At 37.8% G+C, this 18995-nt stretch overlaps 1 protein-coding gene across 1 annotated transcript in view; it reads right to left on the bottom strand.

The window, feature by feature from the left end:
• The window catches only part of MACROD2 (mono-ADP ribosylhydrolase 2), a 1523237-nt gene that overhangs the window by 1179573 nt on the left and 324669 nt on the right, over positions 1–18995 (bottom strand). Inside the window, exon 4 of the mRNA XM_058679322.1 lies at positions 3644–3673. Coding sequence (XP_058535305.1) covers positions 3644–3673 — 30 coding nt within the window. The remainder of the gene's footprint in view (positions 1–3643; positions 3674–18995) is intronic.

Consider the following 18995-nt stretch of genomic DNA (forward strand, 5'->3'; position numbering starts at 1 on the left):
TATTGCAAAGTCAGATACACAGAGAGGAGGAGAGAGAGAGGAAGATCTTCTAATTTAATCTTCAAAGGTAAAGAGATTAACTTTTCAAAGCAAATTGGTAAAGCCCAAGATATCTAAATATGTTTTAAATCCAGGATGATAGATAGCAATATTTCAACATCAAAATATTTTTTCTGGGCCCAGCACAGAAGCCTAGTGGCTAAAGTTCTCACCTTACAGCTAACGTCCTCACCAGGATCCTATAGGGGCACTGATTTGTATCCCAGCTGCTCCACTTCCCTTCCTGCTCCCTGCCTGTGGTCCGAGAAAGCAGTCAATGACAGCCCAAAGCCCTGGGACCCTGCACCCGCATGGGAGACCTGGAAGGAGTTCCTGGCCCCTGGCTGCGGATGGGATCAGCTGTGGCTGTTGTGGCCACTTGGGGAGTGAACCAGCAGATGGAAAATTTTTCTCTGTCTCTCCTTCTCTGTAAATCCAACCATCCAATAAAAACAAACAAATCTTTAAAAAAATATTTTGTTCAGCATCTAGTCTAAGTGGTAGAAGCGTCAGAGTTATAAATCAGAAGAAGAAATTCTCTGCTCTCAGGAATTGAATGCCCTAATTGCAGGATGACTCCTCACAGGCTCAGCTCTGGCTACAATGAGAAGGATATGCAGAGGGAGAGAATCACCTTTACGAAGCAGTTTCACTGACTGATGAGAGGACCAGATCATGTATGTTCATTACAATAAACGGCAGTCAGTGACACTAAATTCTCAGAAACATTAATCTCCAGGCCAAAGATGAAAGAATAACACCATGGTAAAGATGAAAAATAACACCATGGTAAAGTAATTTCCTCACTTGGAAATAAGAACCAAGAAGATGATGTGTGACCATTTGAAAAAATCTCTTAGAAAACCTGTTGGTTACAAGTGCTCAAAATGAATGTTAGCATCTCATTTAAAAAAGTCAATGCTTAGATAGGTACAATTTTATAAAACAATAACTTAATAATATGTTTATCATAGATAATTTTATATACAACGATTGTCTAAATTATACATTTAAATACTTCCTAAATGAAATTTGAGAACCTGAAAAATGACTCTTCCTTTATTATACTTTTACAAGTAATATCAAATTTTCCTAATCGAGATTGCATACCCTATCATTGAATTACTGTCTTTGGATACCTTTGTAAGGAAATTAGTTCAAGTCAGTAAGAGGAATCTCTGATTAAATCAATGGGAATTACATCAATTTGATTGTTCTTTATTGAGTGATTTTACTAGCTGTTACCTTCCAAATAACACTAAGAGGATTAAAAAGATACATCAGAATCACAAGGTCAAAAATTAATTCAAAGAAGGCTAAAATATTGTTTAAATATAATGTGGAAATACAGCTTTCCAAAGACCAAACTATTACTTTAGAGCAACCTTGACATCTCCAATACACCTGTCAATGCCTTACTTTAATGGAAGAAATTACAGCCTTCTTACATATTTACAACTTAATTAAAAATTACAACAAATTTAGAGCCCAGTGCATGTTTCAGGTAAACAGAAAACTTAAGTCTATATTTCCAAATGTATTACTATTGCTGAAAATTCATGATAGCCCTTACAAAGTTCAGACGAGCAAGAAGGGGAAAAAGTCCAGTCACTGGAGGCGATACCATGCATGCTAACTATGCATACACACGCTGAAGCACAGGAGCTCAGCAGTAGAGAGAGACATACACAAGGCAGGTCACAGGCCTGTGAGCATCCCTGTCTCCCTCAGGCACCACCTGCCCCCTCACAGAACCTGATTTGGCTTTCTAATGAGCAGGCTGTTTTCTAGAATAAAAGACTACAAGCCACAGAGGAGTATTTTATCAAGTTGACAATGTGGATTTTCAGGAAATTTTTGCTCAAAAAAAAAAAAAACCTTCATCTTCAGAGGCCCATTTTAAAATTTTTTTACCTTTCCTGTTCAAACTTGCAAGAGTCTCAGCAGTTTTCAGACCATCTATGCTATAAAGGTTAAAGTTACAAATAAGGACTTTAGTCCTTGTTGTCACCATATACCCATTCCGGTCGACATTCACACGACTTCTATGTGAGACAGAAATGTATTACTATCACCCTTGTATTTTTCTGTAATGAGTATCTAATATAACTTTAACTAATATAATTAATCAAATCACATTTTAGAATCAATCAAGGACAATCAATGATCTAGCTAATTGGCCCATTAGAACGCGATAAGGTATTCATGCACATCAAAATTTCCCTTTCCTCTTTGCTATTAACAATACTCGTCAGAGTTCTTTAAATACTGGTATATCTCATAAGGAAATTTTATTTTAATAATTTTTATTTGCATATTATAAGAAATCTAGAAAAAATTATTGGAAATCCAACCATACTATTTTTTTCTCTTCTAACCACAACCCTCAAGATACAATAAAAAATACTGTAGATTTATGTTTGATAAAACAATTTTGGAAAGAAAGCAATATAATCTCCTACTATTCTACTCTGCACTAGGTAATTTTTACTTAGTTCTCACAGTAAATATTTTAAGTGATCAATATTCTTGGTTTTTTAAGGTAGGAAGTTGACATGTGAAGATATTACATAATCCTTTTGTGTTTTCACACAGTAAGTCCAACTCAAATGCTATATTCTTGATAATATACATTATAGGATATGCACTCATTTGTGATTATATTAACAGCACTTTCTAGTTTAAATTTTTTTATAATTTCAGTGATTCTGTAAAAAAAATGACTCTTACAAAGAAAGAATACTTAACTTTTTAATTTTAATTTTTAAATTAAAATTGTACTGAAACCTCCTGATGAAAATCAGGACTTGTTTTTTTTAGACCCTTACATTACATACAATCCTGCTTATTTCAACCTTGTGCTTAAAAAGAGAAAGCAAGATATGGAGAGAAAGAGAACACACCTATTTATGAATTCTATATGAGTTATATATGAAAAGGAACCCTATTTTATTGCATACTTTTCTTCATTCCATATTAAATATATATATACATATGTATATAAATTTGTGCTACTAAAGCTTTTACTTTTTCTAACCTTGAAATGAAAATATAAATAGTTCTAAGATTTTCAGGATCAAAAAATTCCCAGTGCAGGAACTTTTCTCTTACTCATATCACTCTCATCTTTTTTTTTTCATTTTATCTTCTAACTAAGCATAAAGAAAATAAAATGTCAATACTGATTTCTTTTTTATTTTTCAAAGTAAGTGGTTCATATATTAAGGTCTCAAGGCTACACAGTCATGACATGCAAAAGAAAGCCATTATGATAAGTGAACAACAACAAAAAACACAACCTACAATGGCGTTGTTATTTTAGAATTCATATTAAAGGTCTTCTGCTGTGTGTATTCTCATTTAAGCTGTTATGCTTTATGCCCAAACTATGAACATGAAGCAAAGTAGTATTTCACATTTTGATGTCAGTTAAAATAATGTTTAGGATAACTAAGACATTCCCACTATAAATTATTTTATGGATTGCCATTTTTGTGGTTCATGACAACAGCAAAACTAACTTAAAGGGTCACAGAACCTACGACACTCTCAGTTAGTACAGGAAGAAAATTGTATTTTAGGTGAATTATTGTTTAGGACTTACCACCACCTCCTCCAAGAAGACTGGCATTTGCTGTTTAAGAGAAAACAAAACAAAGACATTAAGTAAAAACAGAGACATTAAGTAAAATAATTTATAACAATATATAATATGCCAGAGTAATCCAAGAAAAATGGTGATATTCATGTCCAACACATATACATTAGTGTAAAGTCTTTACTATCAGTTTTTAATATTATCTTGCTTTCAAATTGCTATTTTTTACATACTTCCTCCCAATATTAATTTTTTTTACTTTCCACTCTGTACTAAATTAATGTTCTTAGTTCTCCATATTATCATAAACAGATAGAACAATTAAGTTAGGCAATTTCAACCATTTCAAAAGTCAGTTTAACAAGAAAGCATGATGACAAATTAAACACCATCAATGCAAACTGTCTCAAGATATTTTGCAGTGAGAAATAACTCTCGGAGGGTAACAACTTATTACCTTTTATAATAACTGTTTACTTGGGGGAAAAGAAATAAATATTAAATAATGCAATGTCATTTCTGTCCTATTTATCCATTAGTCTAGCACACATTTATATAAACCAAGTCTATAAAAGACAATTCCATTTCCATTTTACTCCAGAATGTAGAGCTTTACAAATTTCTATTGTAGGCTTTTCCTGAAGTATTGAACATTATGTGCTCCTATCTTCCTAAACATAACAACAACATAAAAATAACATTGACTATCTCTACCAGAGCAAGTCTTGAAATAATCTGAAACTGAGATGCATGATATTTTTCAGCCATAAGCCAAACTAGTCTGAAAAGTGTCTGAAATTTTGTTTGCAGTTGGTTTTCCCAGTAATTGATATTATCTTTAAAGTAATTGTTTTCCTACTCCACTTCCACTCCACCCAAAATTTTCTGTCCAACAAGCAACAGTCTGGGAGACGATCTTTGAACACTATCTGTGCCTAGTTTCTGTTTGTATTTCATCATTAAAATGGAAATTATTTTAGATTCTAACAGAATCCTGACCACCTAGTCCAGCTTATTTATTCTGCTTGATTATTACAATAGAGTATATCATGTATCAAAATAATTGTTGCCAAAACTTTCCCAGGAGTTCTATCTAAAACATCAAAACATGCTATCCCAAATATATGAAAGGTAGAGCATCACACTTTGGAATGGAATATACTCTATTTCCTATACTGAAAAGAGGAAGCCCTAAAAAAATATTCTGACAAAATTAAAACCCCAAACATAGGCTGGACTCCAGAGCCACCTTCCACAGGGAGCAGCCATCACAATGCACAGCTGTGAAAACACAATCCACACAGACATCAGTTTGGCAATAGGACATCTGTCCAAGCATTGCTAGATTTACACCTTCTAAGCAGAATCATTAGAAAGCCAGAGGTTTAGGCAACTGTATAATTTCCTGTCTTGAAGTTGGCAGAGACAGAAAATTAAGAATGACGCTTAACTGCTTCACATGAGCAAAGCAGACATAAACACACTGCAGCACATGCTTTCTGTGGAATCCAAAGGAACCGTTGACTATTCCAGGGTCTGTGTGGTTTGCAGAAGCTGACAATCACTACGAAGCCAAAGACAGAATACAACGACCTCCTCTCATCCTTACTAAATAGGTGAAAGGATATCAGGAATTGCAATATTTGAGATTATTTAAAGAAAAAAAAACAGAATTACTCAGTGAAGTACAAAGAGGAAACTACAGCTCTGGAAATTCAGTAGCTTACAGGAACACTTTGAGCTGGGAGGAAGTCATTACTTTGGAGTAACCTCTTCAGTTAGCAAGAATAGAAGGATAAAGATCATCAAAGATGTTAAGTAACTTGTTTAGGATGAGGAATGAGAATCTACCATGTATCAATGCCAACTTAGATGTTTGATAATACAAATAGCTTCTTCTGAACAAAACATATATAAATATTATATGTAACAATTACATATATATGTACTTTCAGAACTTTTTAAAAAATGAATGAGAAAATATGATATCTATTTTCCATGAAACTTTCGAAGTTTCATGTGAGTGTGTCCAAAGCTGGTTAAAGAATCCAACACATTGGTTCCAGTGGAAGTCGGGGTTGAAAACAGAACCAACCCAGCAATTGCAACCACCAGCTAATTGGGGCGATGGACTGTGCCAGACCCTGTGCTTGCTAGAACACACAAGAATCTGGTCTGGGAATACCTCAAAGCTTCTTTTGGGATCTCCCCAATCGAAATGCTGGACTCAGAACCCTAACCAAGAATAGAAGACAGAACAAGTCAATCAACCACCTCAGCTATATGTTGGCAGCGAAATACTGGGCAAATGGAGACCCTATGCTGGACTATGTCAATCAGTAGATTCTTCAACGACCTCATCGTGCTTGGAGTGGCAAGACTGGCAGTGATTCATAACTGGTGAACTATCAAAACCACTTGAGCAAGTATCTCAGAGCATGCCACACATCCGGGACTTGGGGTGGGTGGGAAACTGGGTGGGGCTTCTCCCTCAAAATCCCCCTTTACCTCAGATACATGAAGGAAACAATATGGAAATAATAGTCTTACCCCTTCCCTATAGCCCTTGAGCCTTTTTTTCCCCTAATTAACTATGTAAAGATTGTCGAAAATATAATAAAAAAATCAAATTAGAAAAAAAAAAGAATCCAACAGTCTGCAGAACATTATTCTATAGAATATTACCTAATTTCATTATTAAAAGGTAAGTTAAAGAAATAGGTAGTTCCTATAGTTCCATAATATGATACAACTAATGAAGATATAAGAAACCAACATGTCCTTCTACATACCAGCATTCTCTTTTTTGAGACTATATTCCAGATCTTTTATAATTTTGAAACTGGCTCAGTTACAAAAATGGGATTTTTCAGTAAACCAATCCAGGCCTCTCCAAAGAGTGAATAGGCATGTCTAAAAAGGGGAATGGGGATGAATGTGTTCAAATATATGCTAGCTGAGTGGCACCTGAACAGAATTTTTAACTTCTCTTTTAAAAGAAGGAGTTTTAATACAAACCAGTTTTAAATTTGAAAAGGGAAAGGCCTATTTGAAAGAATATGGTACACTTTTTGCCCGAGTGAAACATAAGCCCAAATATTCACCTTTATAACAGCTAATTTGTTTCAATAAAACTGCACAGTGGCTTTAAGAAAAACCTGGTTCATATAACTCATTTTTCACCACATATTTATATTATCCTCCTTGCTTTCCAACAACAAGAGTGTAAGATATTTTTTAGGGTTTATTTTAGGTTACCTTTTAAATACTTAAGCCAGGGCCCGGCAGCGTGGCCTAGCGGCTAAAGTCCTCGCCTTGAAAGCCCCGGGATCCCATATGGGCGCCGGTTCTAATCCCGGCAGCTCCACTTCCCATCCAGCTCCCTGCTTGTGGCCTGGGAAAGCAGTGGAGGACAGCCAAAAGCTTTGGGACCCTGCACCCGCATGGGAGACCCGGAAGAGGTTCCAGGTTCCTGGCTTCGGATCGGTGCGCATCGGCCCGTTGCGGCTCACTTGGGGAGTGAAACATCGGATGGAAGATCTTCCTCTCTGTCTCTCCTCCTCCTCTCTGTATATCCGGCTTTCCAATAACAATAAAAATCTTTTAAAAAAATAAATAAATACTTAAGCCAAAAGGATAATTCTCAGTAAACAAATGGGAAAGTTGAGACACAAATAACTGCATAAATAAAGGAGTCGGGGGGGGGGGGTAGTGAAAATGCATGTGGTAGCATCTTCCAGGACATTCTTTAAGCTGTAAATTCCACAAAAGGCAGAGGGTGTGCTTGCTCTTATCCTCAGCACCATGCGTGACTCTTGGCACAGAGTAAGCATGGGACAAACATTTGTAAGACACATAACTGAGGGGAAGAGTGGAAGACAAAGGGTTGAGGTAGACAGGAAGATGGTAACATTTCTGGGAGAGGTGAGAGGACTACAGTAGTAGCTCATGACTCCACAATTCTGCGGCCAAAGGAGGCTGTGCTCAAAGGAAACTAGGCAGATTCAGGTCCAATTCCAAAATCTGTAACTGCTCTTGAGAAATCGTCTTATACTCCAGTGGACACTTCTCTTGTTTGCTTCGTAGTGAGTAATTTCGTTCAATAATGTTCACACTACTGGTTAGCTAAGAGCAGAGAGTAAAGGCCTACATGAATTTATTTGATCACATCTGGCACACATGGAAATCCAACACTTCGTTTCCACATTCTGTGACCTTCATTACAGTGCTAGTTCTGAAAAATTTACTATAAGTTAATAGAAAATTCAAATTATTGAAATTATTCACACAAAGCTTAAAGTCTGTTTCTTCTTATAGATTGGGACCATGTCCATCTCCGAGAATTACAGTTCTCTGCCCCTACTCTGAGATGTTCTCTGGGCCCTCGTCAGTTAGGGAGAACAACGGCTTTTGTATCAGAGAGTGAGAAACAAGGACATCTTCAGATCATGTTTTTAAATCTGTCTTTGGCTGAGGTCAATTAAAAAATAAATTTAGGCTTAAGTCTAGTGCTTAAGTCTTCACCTTGCACGTGACAGGATCCCATATGGGCACCAGTTTGTGTCCCAGCTGCTCCACTTACCCTCCAGCTCCCTGTTTGTGGCCTGGGAAAGCAGTTGAGGATGGCCCAAAGCCTTGGGACTCTGCACCTGCACTTGCATGGGAGACTGTGAAGAAGCTCCTGGCCTTCAGATCACCCCAGCTCTGGCCACTGCAGCCATTTAGAGAGTGAACCAACCAGAAGATGGAAGACCTTTCTCTCTGTTTCTCCTTCTCTCTGTGAATGTACCTTTCCAATAAAACTATAAATAAATAAATAAGCCCACGTCAATAATGGCTGTTGACATTTTTCACGGTAAAAAGAGATTTTTCTTCTTCTGGATTATTTTGAATATTTATTTCATCAAGACTACTGGCTCTTTTATAAAATACCTACTCTTTAATCCCTAAGATCCACTCTCTCCTTGTGCTGATCTATACAGTTGGGACCAAGAGGCTCTCTTATCCTTCCACTCTGGGTTTTATCACCGGTAAGGAATGGAGGGAGATAATGTCAAGTGTATGTGTGTGTGTAGAATATATCCACCAAAATAGTCATAGGTGAAAATTCATGCATTTTTTTCAAATTTTAAGTTTAACAAGATTATCAAAATGAGCATATGAAAATAAATCAAAGTTAGCAGAAAATTTACCAGGCACATGCTAGGGAATTTCTAAGGCATCTATATTGTTTTATGTGTGCTGGCATATCATGTAAACTAAAATGTTTGGGCACATAGATAAGTTCAGATCATAACCCTTCTTCTGATTTAAATATAGATATTTAAATTTTCACCACTTAAAAATGTTTACTTACACTTGAAAACATACTTTGAGTTTCTGCTTGATGTCGAATACATAAATTTTAAAATGCTCTAATTTTAATGAGAAAATAATAAATTCATCTTAACTAATGAGAAGACTCTTGACTACCTTTTCATGTTTGCTAGATAGATACAAATCATGATGGGACTTGAACTTCAAAGCAAACTAAAACTTTGCCTAGAAAGCATTTGAGCAGAAACATTCCCAGTACTTTCTAATTAAATACCTTATAAATTCAAAATATATTTCAGAAGCTTAAGGTTAAAGAATTTTAGAAGATACTAATTTTAGAAATGAAAAGAAAATGTATCAAAAACACAGAGAAGTAAGAATGTTTCACACCAATGAGGATTTCAAGCCTAAGTATCTGATTCCCATGATAAGTCAGACTTTTATGTTTCCACTCACTTAAAATTAGCCATTAAGTACCTTCATGTGTGTTAAATATCCTACTAGGCAGGACTGCTTTTAGGAGACAAGCGGAGAAGACTGAAAATGGATGGAATCCAAGAGTTAAAAGTGATCACTAGCTAAACAGTCCTGAGGTCTTGACTTCAGCCTGGCCCCCTTGTCATTGTGATCATCTGGAGAGTGAGTCATGGATTGCAGCTCTTTCTCTGGCTCTCTCCCTGCGTCCCACTCCTCAGCATCACACAGGAAGAACCTAACAGGCAACTTCTCATCAACCTGACTGTGGCTACTTGGCATTTTACCACAGATTGCAATTGCAAATGATCTAACAGATATTTTCTGGGCTTTGGAATCCAACTATCCTAACATACAACATGTTAGGATATGCAGAATAGGGGCTGGTAACCCCTCTACTAGCGCATAACTTGAAAGAGATACCCCAATGTTATCATTAACACTTGGTAACATACGACCAAGCACAGGCAGCCACGGCATTGCAGAATCATGTCCATTACAGAGTCTGATAAGCCTAGACATGAACCTTAGCTTCATTATTACCTGCTGTGTATCCTAAAGTATCCCACTTTGGCCCCTTCACATTGCTCCTCTGTAGTAAGAAAATATCACTTGCATCACAGGCATGGGGAACCACCACAAGGTAGTGACTAGCTCAGTCCCTATAACAGTGCATACTTAATAAACACAAGTAATCATGATTACTACTTGCTAACTTAACACCTTGGTACCAAATATTTCATATTCAATCGTCCACAAAGCATAGTTGGACCTAATTACACACAGATAATATCCTAGATCTCAGTTAAGCAAATTTGGAAGACTAAGCTCAGATTTTCACATAGAAATATGACCATATATGGTGAGTAAACTGACAGATAAAACCATTAACTATTTAAACAGCAATACAGTCAATATACTCAAAGGGTACCGTCAATTGTATTCCAAACCCAAAGGTCTGATTACAGAAAATATTTGGTGAATAAAATAAATCCTGTAACTCTGCCGTTCAAATAAATACATGTTATATATATAGTATAAAGCATATGTGTGTTATGTATATACATAATACATAATATATTTCCACAAAATATGCATGTTATATGCATATGTTACATGCATGTTACACATACAATATAAAGCATATGTGTTATATATACACACATAATGCATGATATATTTATATATTTTCAAGATATATTATATATATGTAAACATGCATATAACCTGAATTCTAAGCAAAATTGAAAGCTTACATTTACTGAATTTTTTCCAGACACTTTATTCATTTGATACCCCAAGAAGACAAGTAGTATTAATTATTCCCATTTCATAGATTTTAAAGACAGGGTTTTTGTTGTTGTTGTTGTTGCTGGACCAAGTGCTTGAAGACATGAATGCTACTTCAAAGCATGCACTCTTAAGAACCACCCCTTGGGGGCAGAATGATGGTTCAATTGGCTAATCCTCCACCGTCAAGCACTGGCATCCCATATGGGTGCCAGTTCATGTCCTGGCTGCTCCATTCCCCATCCAGCTCCCTGCTTGTGGCCTGGGAAAGCAGTAGAGGACTGCCCAAAGCCTTTTTTATATAATTAAAGAAATCCTGGCTCATGGAAGAGCTGACTCGGTTCCCCTCGCCCCTGGCTTATCAAATCGAACACAGTATTAGCATCAGCAAGCAGTTCTGATCTAACTATTTGAACTAAATTTGATTTCTGACATGGCCAAATTTTTTTTTTTTTTTAATGCTTAAAATGAGTTTTTGTATGACTCATTTCTATCAAAAAGCCATACTCTAATTCACCAAGCTGGTAGACATTTGTCACATTCATTGGAAATCTTATCAAGGTTAAAAATGCATTCATTACCACAATCCAAACAGGAATATACAAATATATCAAGATGACAATATTCTAAGCATCTATTATTTGCAGGTAATTCGTATAGTCATCAGTCATCCTCCAAACAACCTTGTACAGTCAAAAACATGTTTTTATTTTAAAAAATGAATAAAGTTAGGCTAACTTAATTGTCTAAAATCATACACTATTTAAGTTTTTAATTCAACTTCAGCCCTTTCATCTAATACCAAGCCAATGTCGCTCGGAGTATGCCAAGCTCCTAACAAGTGACTTTATTTCTCAGTAGCCTAGTGGTTGAAGTCTTCCCCTTGCATGTACTGGGATCCCATATGGGCACTGGTTCTAATCCATGTGGGCCTGCTTCCCATCCAGCTCCCTGCTTGTGGCCTGGGAAAGCAGTTAAGGACGGCCAAAAGCTTTGGGACCCCGCACCCATGTGGGAGACCTGGAAGAGGCTCCTGGCTTCAGATCAGCTCATCTCTAGCCAGTCATTGCCATCACTTTGGGAGTGAATCAATGGACAGATGATCTTCCTCTCCTCTCCTTCTCTCCTCCTCTCTGTATGTCTGACTTTATAATAATATAAATAAATCTTTTTAAAAATTTATTTCATCTCTCCCAAACTGTTCAAAACAAATGACTACCCAATGTCAGTAATGACAATGTAATTAAATAATGGTTATCTCTAAGTTAATATTACTAGCTTTTTCTACCAAAGTAAAAAAAATTAGTTTTTAACACCTAAAATTATGAAAATAGATATTTTACACGTTTCCCTGTACTTTGATAACATCATTAATAAAATAATAATTCATATCTTATATAATCTCAAAGTATCTATAAAGAAAAAGCCCCTTTGAGACACAGAATAGTAGTCAAAATTTGCATTAATTTAAAAAATAAAATTCTAATATTTGCACCATTTTGGGCAATATAAATAATTATGTATGCACTGTTATTAATGAAAGCACATATTTTTATATATCAAGGTTTAAGGTTTGGCTTTCAACAAGTAAATGTAAACTGGCTAACTAAAGAATTTGTGTTTATCTTCAAGAAACAAAATCAAAGTGAATGCCTCATTTGTGCTAGGTTTGCTATCATTAGTCTTATCAATTAATTTTGGTCTACCAAATAAAGAATCTTTCTATACTTGAGATAACAAAACATAATAACTCTTCTCTTTCAATTACATGCCTAATAATTCCATTTCTGTTTCTATGTGTCTTCTACTAATATAAAATAGAATCTTACAATGCTCAAAGTTATGATACATGCTATTTTATTTATATCAATTATAACAAAATCTCCTGAGAAACAGAAAAATGCAATTTTACCAATATCAAGTGTAATCATTTACTAAATATATATATATTAGCACACAGGAGACAAATTATGATTTATATTTTATGGATGTCAACAAAACGCCAATTACTTCTGTTATTACAGTTCCATCAGGCCAGCTCTGGATTCTGTAATAGAGATTAGTTTTATTCTGGTGCACTGAACAGCACTGATTTTAATCTCAGAAAAAAAGTATTAGCATTGGTGAGAAGCTGATTACTGATTATGGAGGCTTTTTAAAAATTATTTAGTAAATCTTACAGGATAGCTAAATAATAATGAAAATAATTGTGTTTCTAATACCATCCTGAGACAGCCAAATATCTGAAATAAAATAGATGCAGGAACAGTTAATGAAATAATTCATATGTGGCATTCTAGATTGAGTAGATTTACCATGTACAAAAGAAGAAATCTCAATTTCACCAGTAATTAGTTGTATAATTTTGGGCAACTTACTTTAGCCTCTGTGTTTCATGCTTTATTACTGGTAAATACTGTAAATTTTAGGGCCTGGCACAGTAGCCTATTGGTTGGAGTCCTCACCTTCAATGAGCCTGGGATCCCTTATGGGCACCAGTTCTAATCCCTGTGGCCCCACTTCCCATTCAGCTCCCTGCTTGTGGCCTGAGAAAGCAGTAGAGGACAGCCCAAAGCCTTAGGACCCTACACCCATGTGGGAGAACCTGGAAGAGGTTCCTGGTTCCCGGCTTCAGATCGACGCAGCACCAGCCCATTGCGCTCACTTGGGGAGTGAATCATCGATGGAAGATCTTCCTCTCTGTCTCTCCTCCTCTCTGTATATCTGACTTTGCAATAAAAATAAATAAATCATTTTTTAAATTAACTTAATTATTTAACAATTGTGTGATAAACAACTTCTAGGTATGATTGTTTTGGAACAAATACTAGGTAAATAAAATTAATACATTAAATTAGATCACTGTAACAAATGAATACACATGTTTAAAATTACTTTTAGAGTAAAACATGCGTAATATATTTAATATTTAATAATGTAAATAAAAATCTATTTTAATATGACATTTATGTAGTATAACAGAATAAATTTATTTTAAAAGTATAACATTCACATATCAGACATTTTTTTTTGTGGAAGGTTTTTTTTGTTTTCCTACCCAGGATTGAGCAGAAGCTCAACTGACAAGGACCGAAGAGTAACATCCAATGGGCCCCCAAGTGGAAAGAGTTGCCTTGCTCCAGAGAATTCCCATTGCTAAGGATATATAAGATGAGTATATCCCACATTCAGCCTGGGGTTATTAGGTCTGGGTCCCTGCCCAACGACTCATTTTCTTGGGAATACAAGAATCTAACTGCTGCCCTAGTTCAGGCAACATATGTTCAACATGCTTTGTTTCCTTCCTCTTTTGTCCATACGTTTTAGCTCAGGTATGCTCCCTAACACCCTGCATTCTAAGCTCTATCTCTGTGTCGGCTCTCCAGGAAAGCTGAACTGCAACCCCAGTCATGTGGGCGGGCGATGGGGAAGACCAGAGAGTCTGTTTGAAAGCCATGTAAATTAATTACGAGCAGTCTTTCATCACCAGTTTGTAGAGACCCACTGAAAGAGGACTGGATAAAGAAGCAGTGGTAAATCTACTCCACTGAATATTACTCAGCAATTAAAAGAATGAAATCCTACCACTTGCACCACAAAGGTCCCAACTGGAGACCATTATGATCAGTGAAATAAGTCAATCCCAAAAAGGCAAACATCACCTGTTTTCTTTGATACAAGGCAACCTTCATGGAAAATACAAGATCTATCTATGACTCTATCCAGATATCTATCAATCTACTTATATCATTTATCTATCTAGATATCTATGTATCTAGATATATATTTAGAGAGATGTGTATGTAAACATGAATGCTTACATGTTACATACATGTTTACATATCTATATATACCTATATCTATAGGTATATATAGATATATATTTGTATATGTGTGTATATCTAGATTTGTGTATATGTGTGCATATATCTAGATGCACACATATCTACAAATGTACAGAGATATATCTATAGATATATACATTTATATAAGTATATTTATATAAACATATATTTATCCAGAAGAACTGTATACTGAGAAATGAAGATATATTACAGGATGCATCTCTGCTCCTGAATAAAATTTGGACTCCAAATGAAATTGCTAAATATATCTTGACAACAGGATGCTAGACTTTCTATCATTGTCTATACCTACAATGTTAGGATACATTTAAATAGCAGAATGATGAAACTGTGAGTGTTTTTGGAGAACCATGCTATTGTAATAATATAGGGGGTATCTGGGGAAGAGTAAGAAGAGGAAGGGTAAATCCCTGCACCTATGGAACTTTATCATAGAAACTTTTAAAAAAGAGGGTCACTTGATGACTTCTTCCTGACCTTAGCTTCAGGCCTTAGTTTTCAGAAAAAAAAAAAAATAGAACAACAATAAAAGTTACTTTCAACATCTCATTATATCATTTTGAATTGATCTTTCACTGACAAACATCAAATGTAGCTTTAATTCTGATCATTCAAATACTAAATCACAATTCAATTCTCAAACCAACAAAATTCCAATAAATACATTTTGTATTAATGATGTTGGTGCCGGATAATAAAATTAACATCTGAGAAAGGGGAGGGACAGTGTAAAGCATTCTGAAAACTATTGTCAAAAAGTTCTGTAGAGAATTAGAGCTATAAAAAGTCATGTGAGAAAGTCAAGAGACAAACTCTCATAGATCTTAATGGACACATTAAACCCTTGTGTTTACTGAGTCACTCTTCACGCCTTAAAATCTCAAAACAGTTAACAACTTACCTGTTACTAAGTGAGTACAGTGCTGGCTACGTAACTTCCCAGAATCAGATCACAGATGACTTATTTTTCTCAAAAACCACTTGATGAGCTCATTGCTCCCAATGCACAGTGAGTCAGAGCAAGAGACGTGGTTATTTGAGTGAGCTCCTTGGAGTCGCTAGGTTCCTGTTCACATCCTTTCCTTCTCATGCTCTTGCCCCAGCGCCTCTGGACCCAGACCCCATCTCATTAACGCTCCCTGTCAGGCTCTTCCAGTAGCCAAATCTTGTTCATTCTGAATTGTCCCATTTCCACCTTTCACTTCTCTGGACATGTACTGCCATTCAAGTAGGATTATTCTGACTTTAACTCTGATTGCCTAATAACTAGCAGCCTCTGCATCCCCAGGACACCAATAAACGGATGCTCTCAATTATGCTATCAGCCCATCTATCTGACTCAACCCACAGTCAGTTGGTAACGATTTTGCCACTGACTGTGTGGACAGACAGGGAGCAAGGTTTGACTTAATACACTAATGAGGAACAAAACCAGAATGGATCAACTGAACAGGGAGGAACAGATGCTCAAATTTGTTCTCTTTCATCATTCTGTTGAGAAGCATTTACTTTATATTAAAACATACATTCAGCTTTAATCTCATCTAGACCTGAAGCATTTTAAGAGGAGCCACAGTTAAAGGATCAAGAGCTGGCAGAAAAAATGGATTCAAAAAAAGGTAATATATGTAATGCTCTTATGCAATCTACAACTAGTTTTCAATAATCAAGACTAGATGGTATTAATTTATATAATAATAAAACATTAAAGAGTGCTAAAAACTTAAATATAGCTCAGAGTAATGAACATTTAAAATCTATAAATTAAAATTTTAAATATAAACAATAAAAATAAATAATAATATATTTTTTCTATCTCTAGACTTTAATTCTAATGTTTTTATCAACAATTGGTTTTATAAGGAAATAAGGCCTCTCATTACTAGTGTTTAAAGTAGAGAAATTCCAGAAGGATATATATAATACAAAACAACAGAAGCTGATTCCACTGAGCTATTCTAAAGTTGTTCATCTCGTAACTTACAAGTTCAAAAACATACATTTATGTTGTGGCCGGCTAGGCTGGTAACATGGCACAAAGAAGGATCTGGGGATGAGACACCGACACGGAGATCAGAGATGGTGGAAATGTCTCTCTCTCCGGCCTCTCTCAAGGCCTGCTTTTATTGCCTCCACTCTTGACCTCTCACCTAGTTCTTGTTTAGGCTTTAGCCCACACTCTCAATATTGGATACAGCTGAGTTCCATTAGACCAGGTGCTTTCAGCCCCAAGCCCATTGCCTGTAGTGCTCAGCTTAGCGAGTGCTAACCAACTCCTTAGCCCACAACACATTTATATGAACGACACCTGTGTTTTTATTCAAATTGATCTTAAATGCAAAACCTAAAAAAAAATAAGATGCACATTTTAATAAAATTATGTCTGTGTATGGGCCATCCCTATGCTGAGGCAATACCCAGGTGTCATCTTTTTGCTGAGGTGGTGCCCAGCTGGCCTCAGGAGGCCTGGGGACTTTGGCTAGACACCAGCAGAGCAAAGCAGGCCTGGAAACTCCCCCACATGCTTGGGTTCCAGGCAGATGTGCAGGGGAGGGGTGAGGTGGGAGGATTAGGGTCCCAAACTGATATGTTGGCATGGTGTACTGGTGAACTGGGCTTGTGTACTCATTAACATTCTTGAGAGCCCAGCTGGGCAAAGGGATAGTGTCCCAGGCTGGTACAGTGCCCCACCAGAAGACCAGTCTGGGAAACTCATGTGCTTCTGGATTGCTCAGGGAAGGGGGTATAGGATGTGTAGATGGGGGCACCACTGAGGGAGTATGTTACAGGTGAGGAATGATTTCTGGGAACTTTCGCCAGCAAGGCCACTGTACTTTCAGGTAAGCAAGGTGGCTGAGACCAAACAGCATGGAGGAGGGAAACTAAAGGACCTTTCTGGGTCAGACTGATGTCCCCTCCCACGTGGGAGACCTAAGTTGGGCTAGTTAGCATCAACCACCACTGACCAGCATGTGAGAGAACTAGATATAGGGGCATACTCTCTCGGGGGGGTATGTGGGCTCATCCCTGTGGAAATGCGGTATCTGCTGGTTTGCTCAAGAGGGGGGTGTAGGGGATGGGCTGAGCTGGGCATGATCATGGTACACCAAGATACTCATGAGTACTGGGGTTGGGACCAGGTCAGGCTGCTCTAGGTTGCAGTACCCATAGGTGCACCCAGGAATAGTGTGTGGGGCAGAATGGGCCACAAAATTCACCAGCACACACAAAGGCCAAGACAGCGGTGGCAGACTATGCCAGAGGAGGACAGAGCACCTGTTGGCACATGTAAGATTTTGCTGTGGGAGTGGGCCTGCTGGAGGAGCTTGAGGAACTCCCCTGGTTGCCCCCCAAAACTCCTTCTAGTGAGTATGTGATTCAGGGCTGGGTGCTGGTCCACCTGGCCAAGGCAGCAAATGCCTGGATTGATTGAGGGGAGGGAGGGAGAGCACACCAGGCAGGCCTGGGCCAAACCTTACCATACTGGCATGTGCAGGAGCTAGGCTATCACATCTACCAGTTTACATGAAAGCCAGGGATGTGCGCAGACTGGGCAGGGCTAGGTTGCAGCACCCACAAGTGAGAGCTGGTAACAAAGGCAGGCCAGGCCAGGTTGACAAAGGCCAAAACAGGAGATGGGCTATAATAGGCTCTGTCACAGCTACTGCTGCCATGAACAAGATCTGGGGCTGAGAGAAGGCCTGGTCGGGGGGGCTAAGGGATGCCCTGGCCAATTGTGGGTTAATACTGATAAGTGCAAGACTCAGAATGGGGGCAGTGAACTGGTGGACTGGATATAGCTGCAGGATACTTTGGTATGGGTGTGATTGGACTAGGTTCCAGCGCCCGTTGGTTCTCATAAGAGCCAGCGTGGGTATAGGACGGGCTGCGCTAGGTCTTGGCACCCGCTAAACCATGCGAGAGCTGGGTCTGGGGGTGGACCAGGAGTGGCTATGCTGTACCAATCAACAGGAAGAGCTGGGATGAGTGTGGCCTGGTCTGGTAAGACACTGTACCTACTAGGACAGGAGATAGGCAGACAGGCTAGGCCAAACACCCACAGTGCATGAGATTTGCCATAGGGAGGAGACCTGATAGAGGAGCTTGGAGAACTCCCTTGTCAGGACACAGTCCCTGCAGGAGAGTGCAAGAATCAAGGCTTGGAGCAGCCCAGACCAAGCCAGGTAACAGTATCCACCAGCATATGTATGAGTCAGGTCTTGGGGTGGGCCAGGCTGGGCAGGTTCACAGCACCACTGGCAAATCTAATAACCAGGATGGGGTGCATGACAGGCCAGGTTGGGCCACAACAACATCCAAATCACATTAGAGTTGGTAGTGGGGGCTGGCTGGACTGAGCTAGTCTGTAGCACTCATCCAATATGAGCTAGAACTGGGGGGCACGCTGGGCT

This window comes from Ochotona princeps, chromosome 22 (genome assembly GCF_030435755.1).
Source record: "Ochotona princeps isolate mOchPri1 chromosome 22, mOchPri1.hap1, whole genome shotgun sequence".
Taxonomy (NCBI): domain Eukaryota; kingdom Metazoa; phylum Chordata; class Mammalia; order Lagomorpha; family Ochotonidae; genus Ochotona; species Ochotona princeps.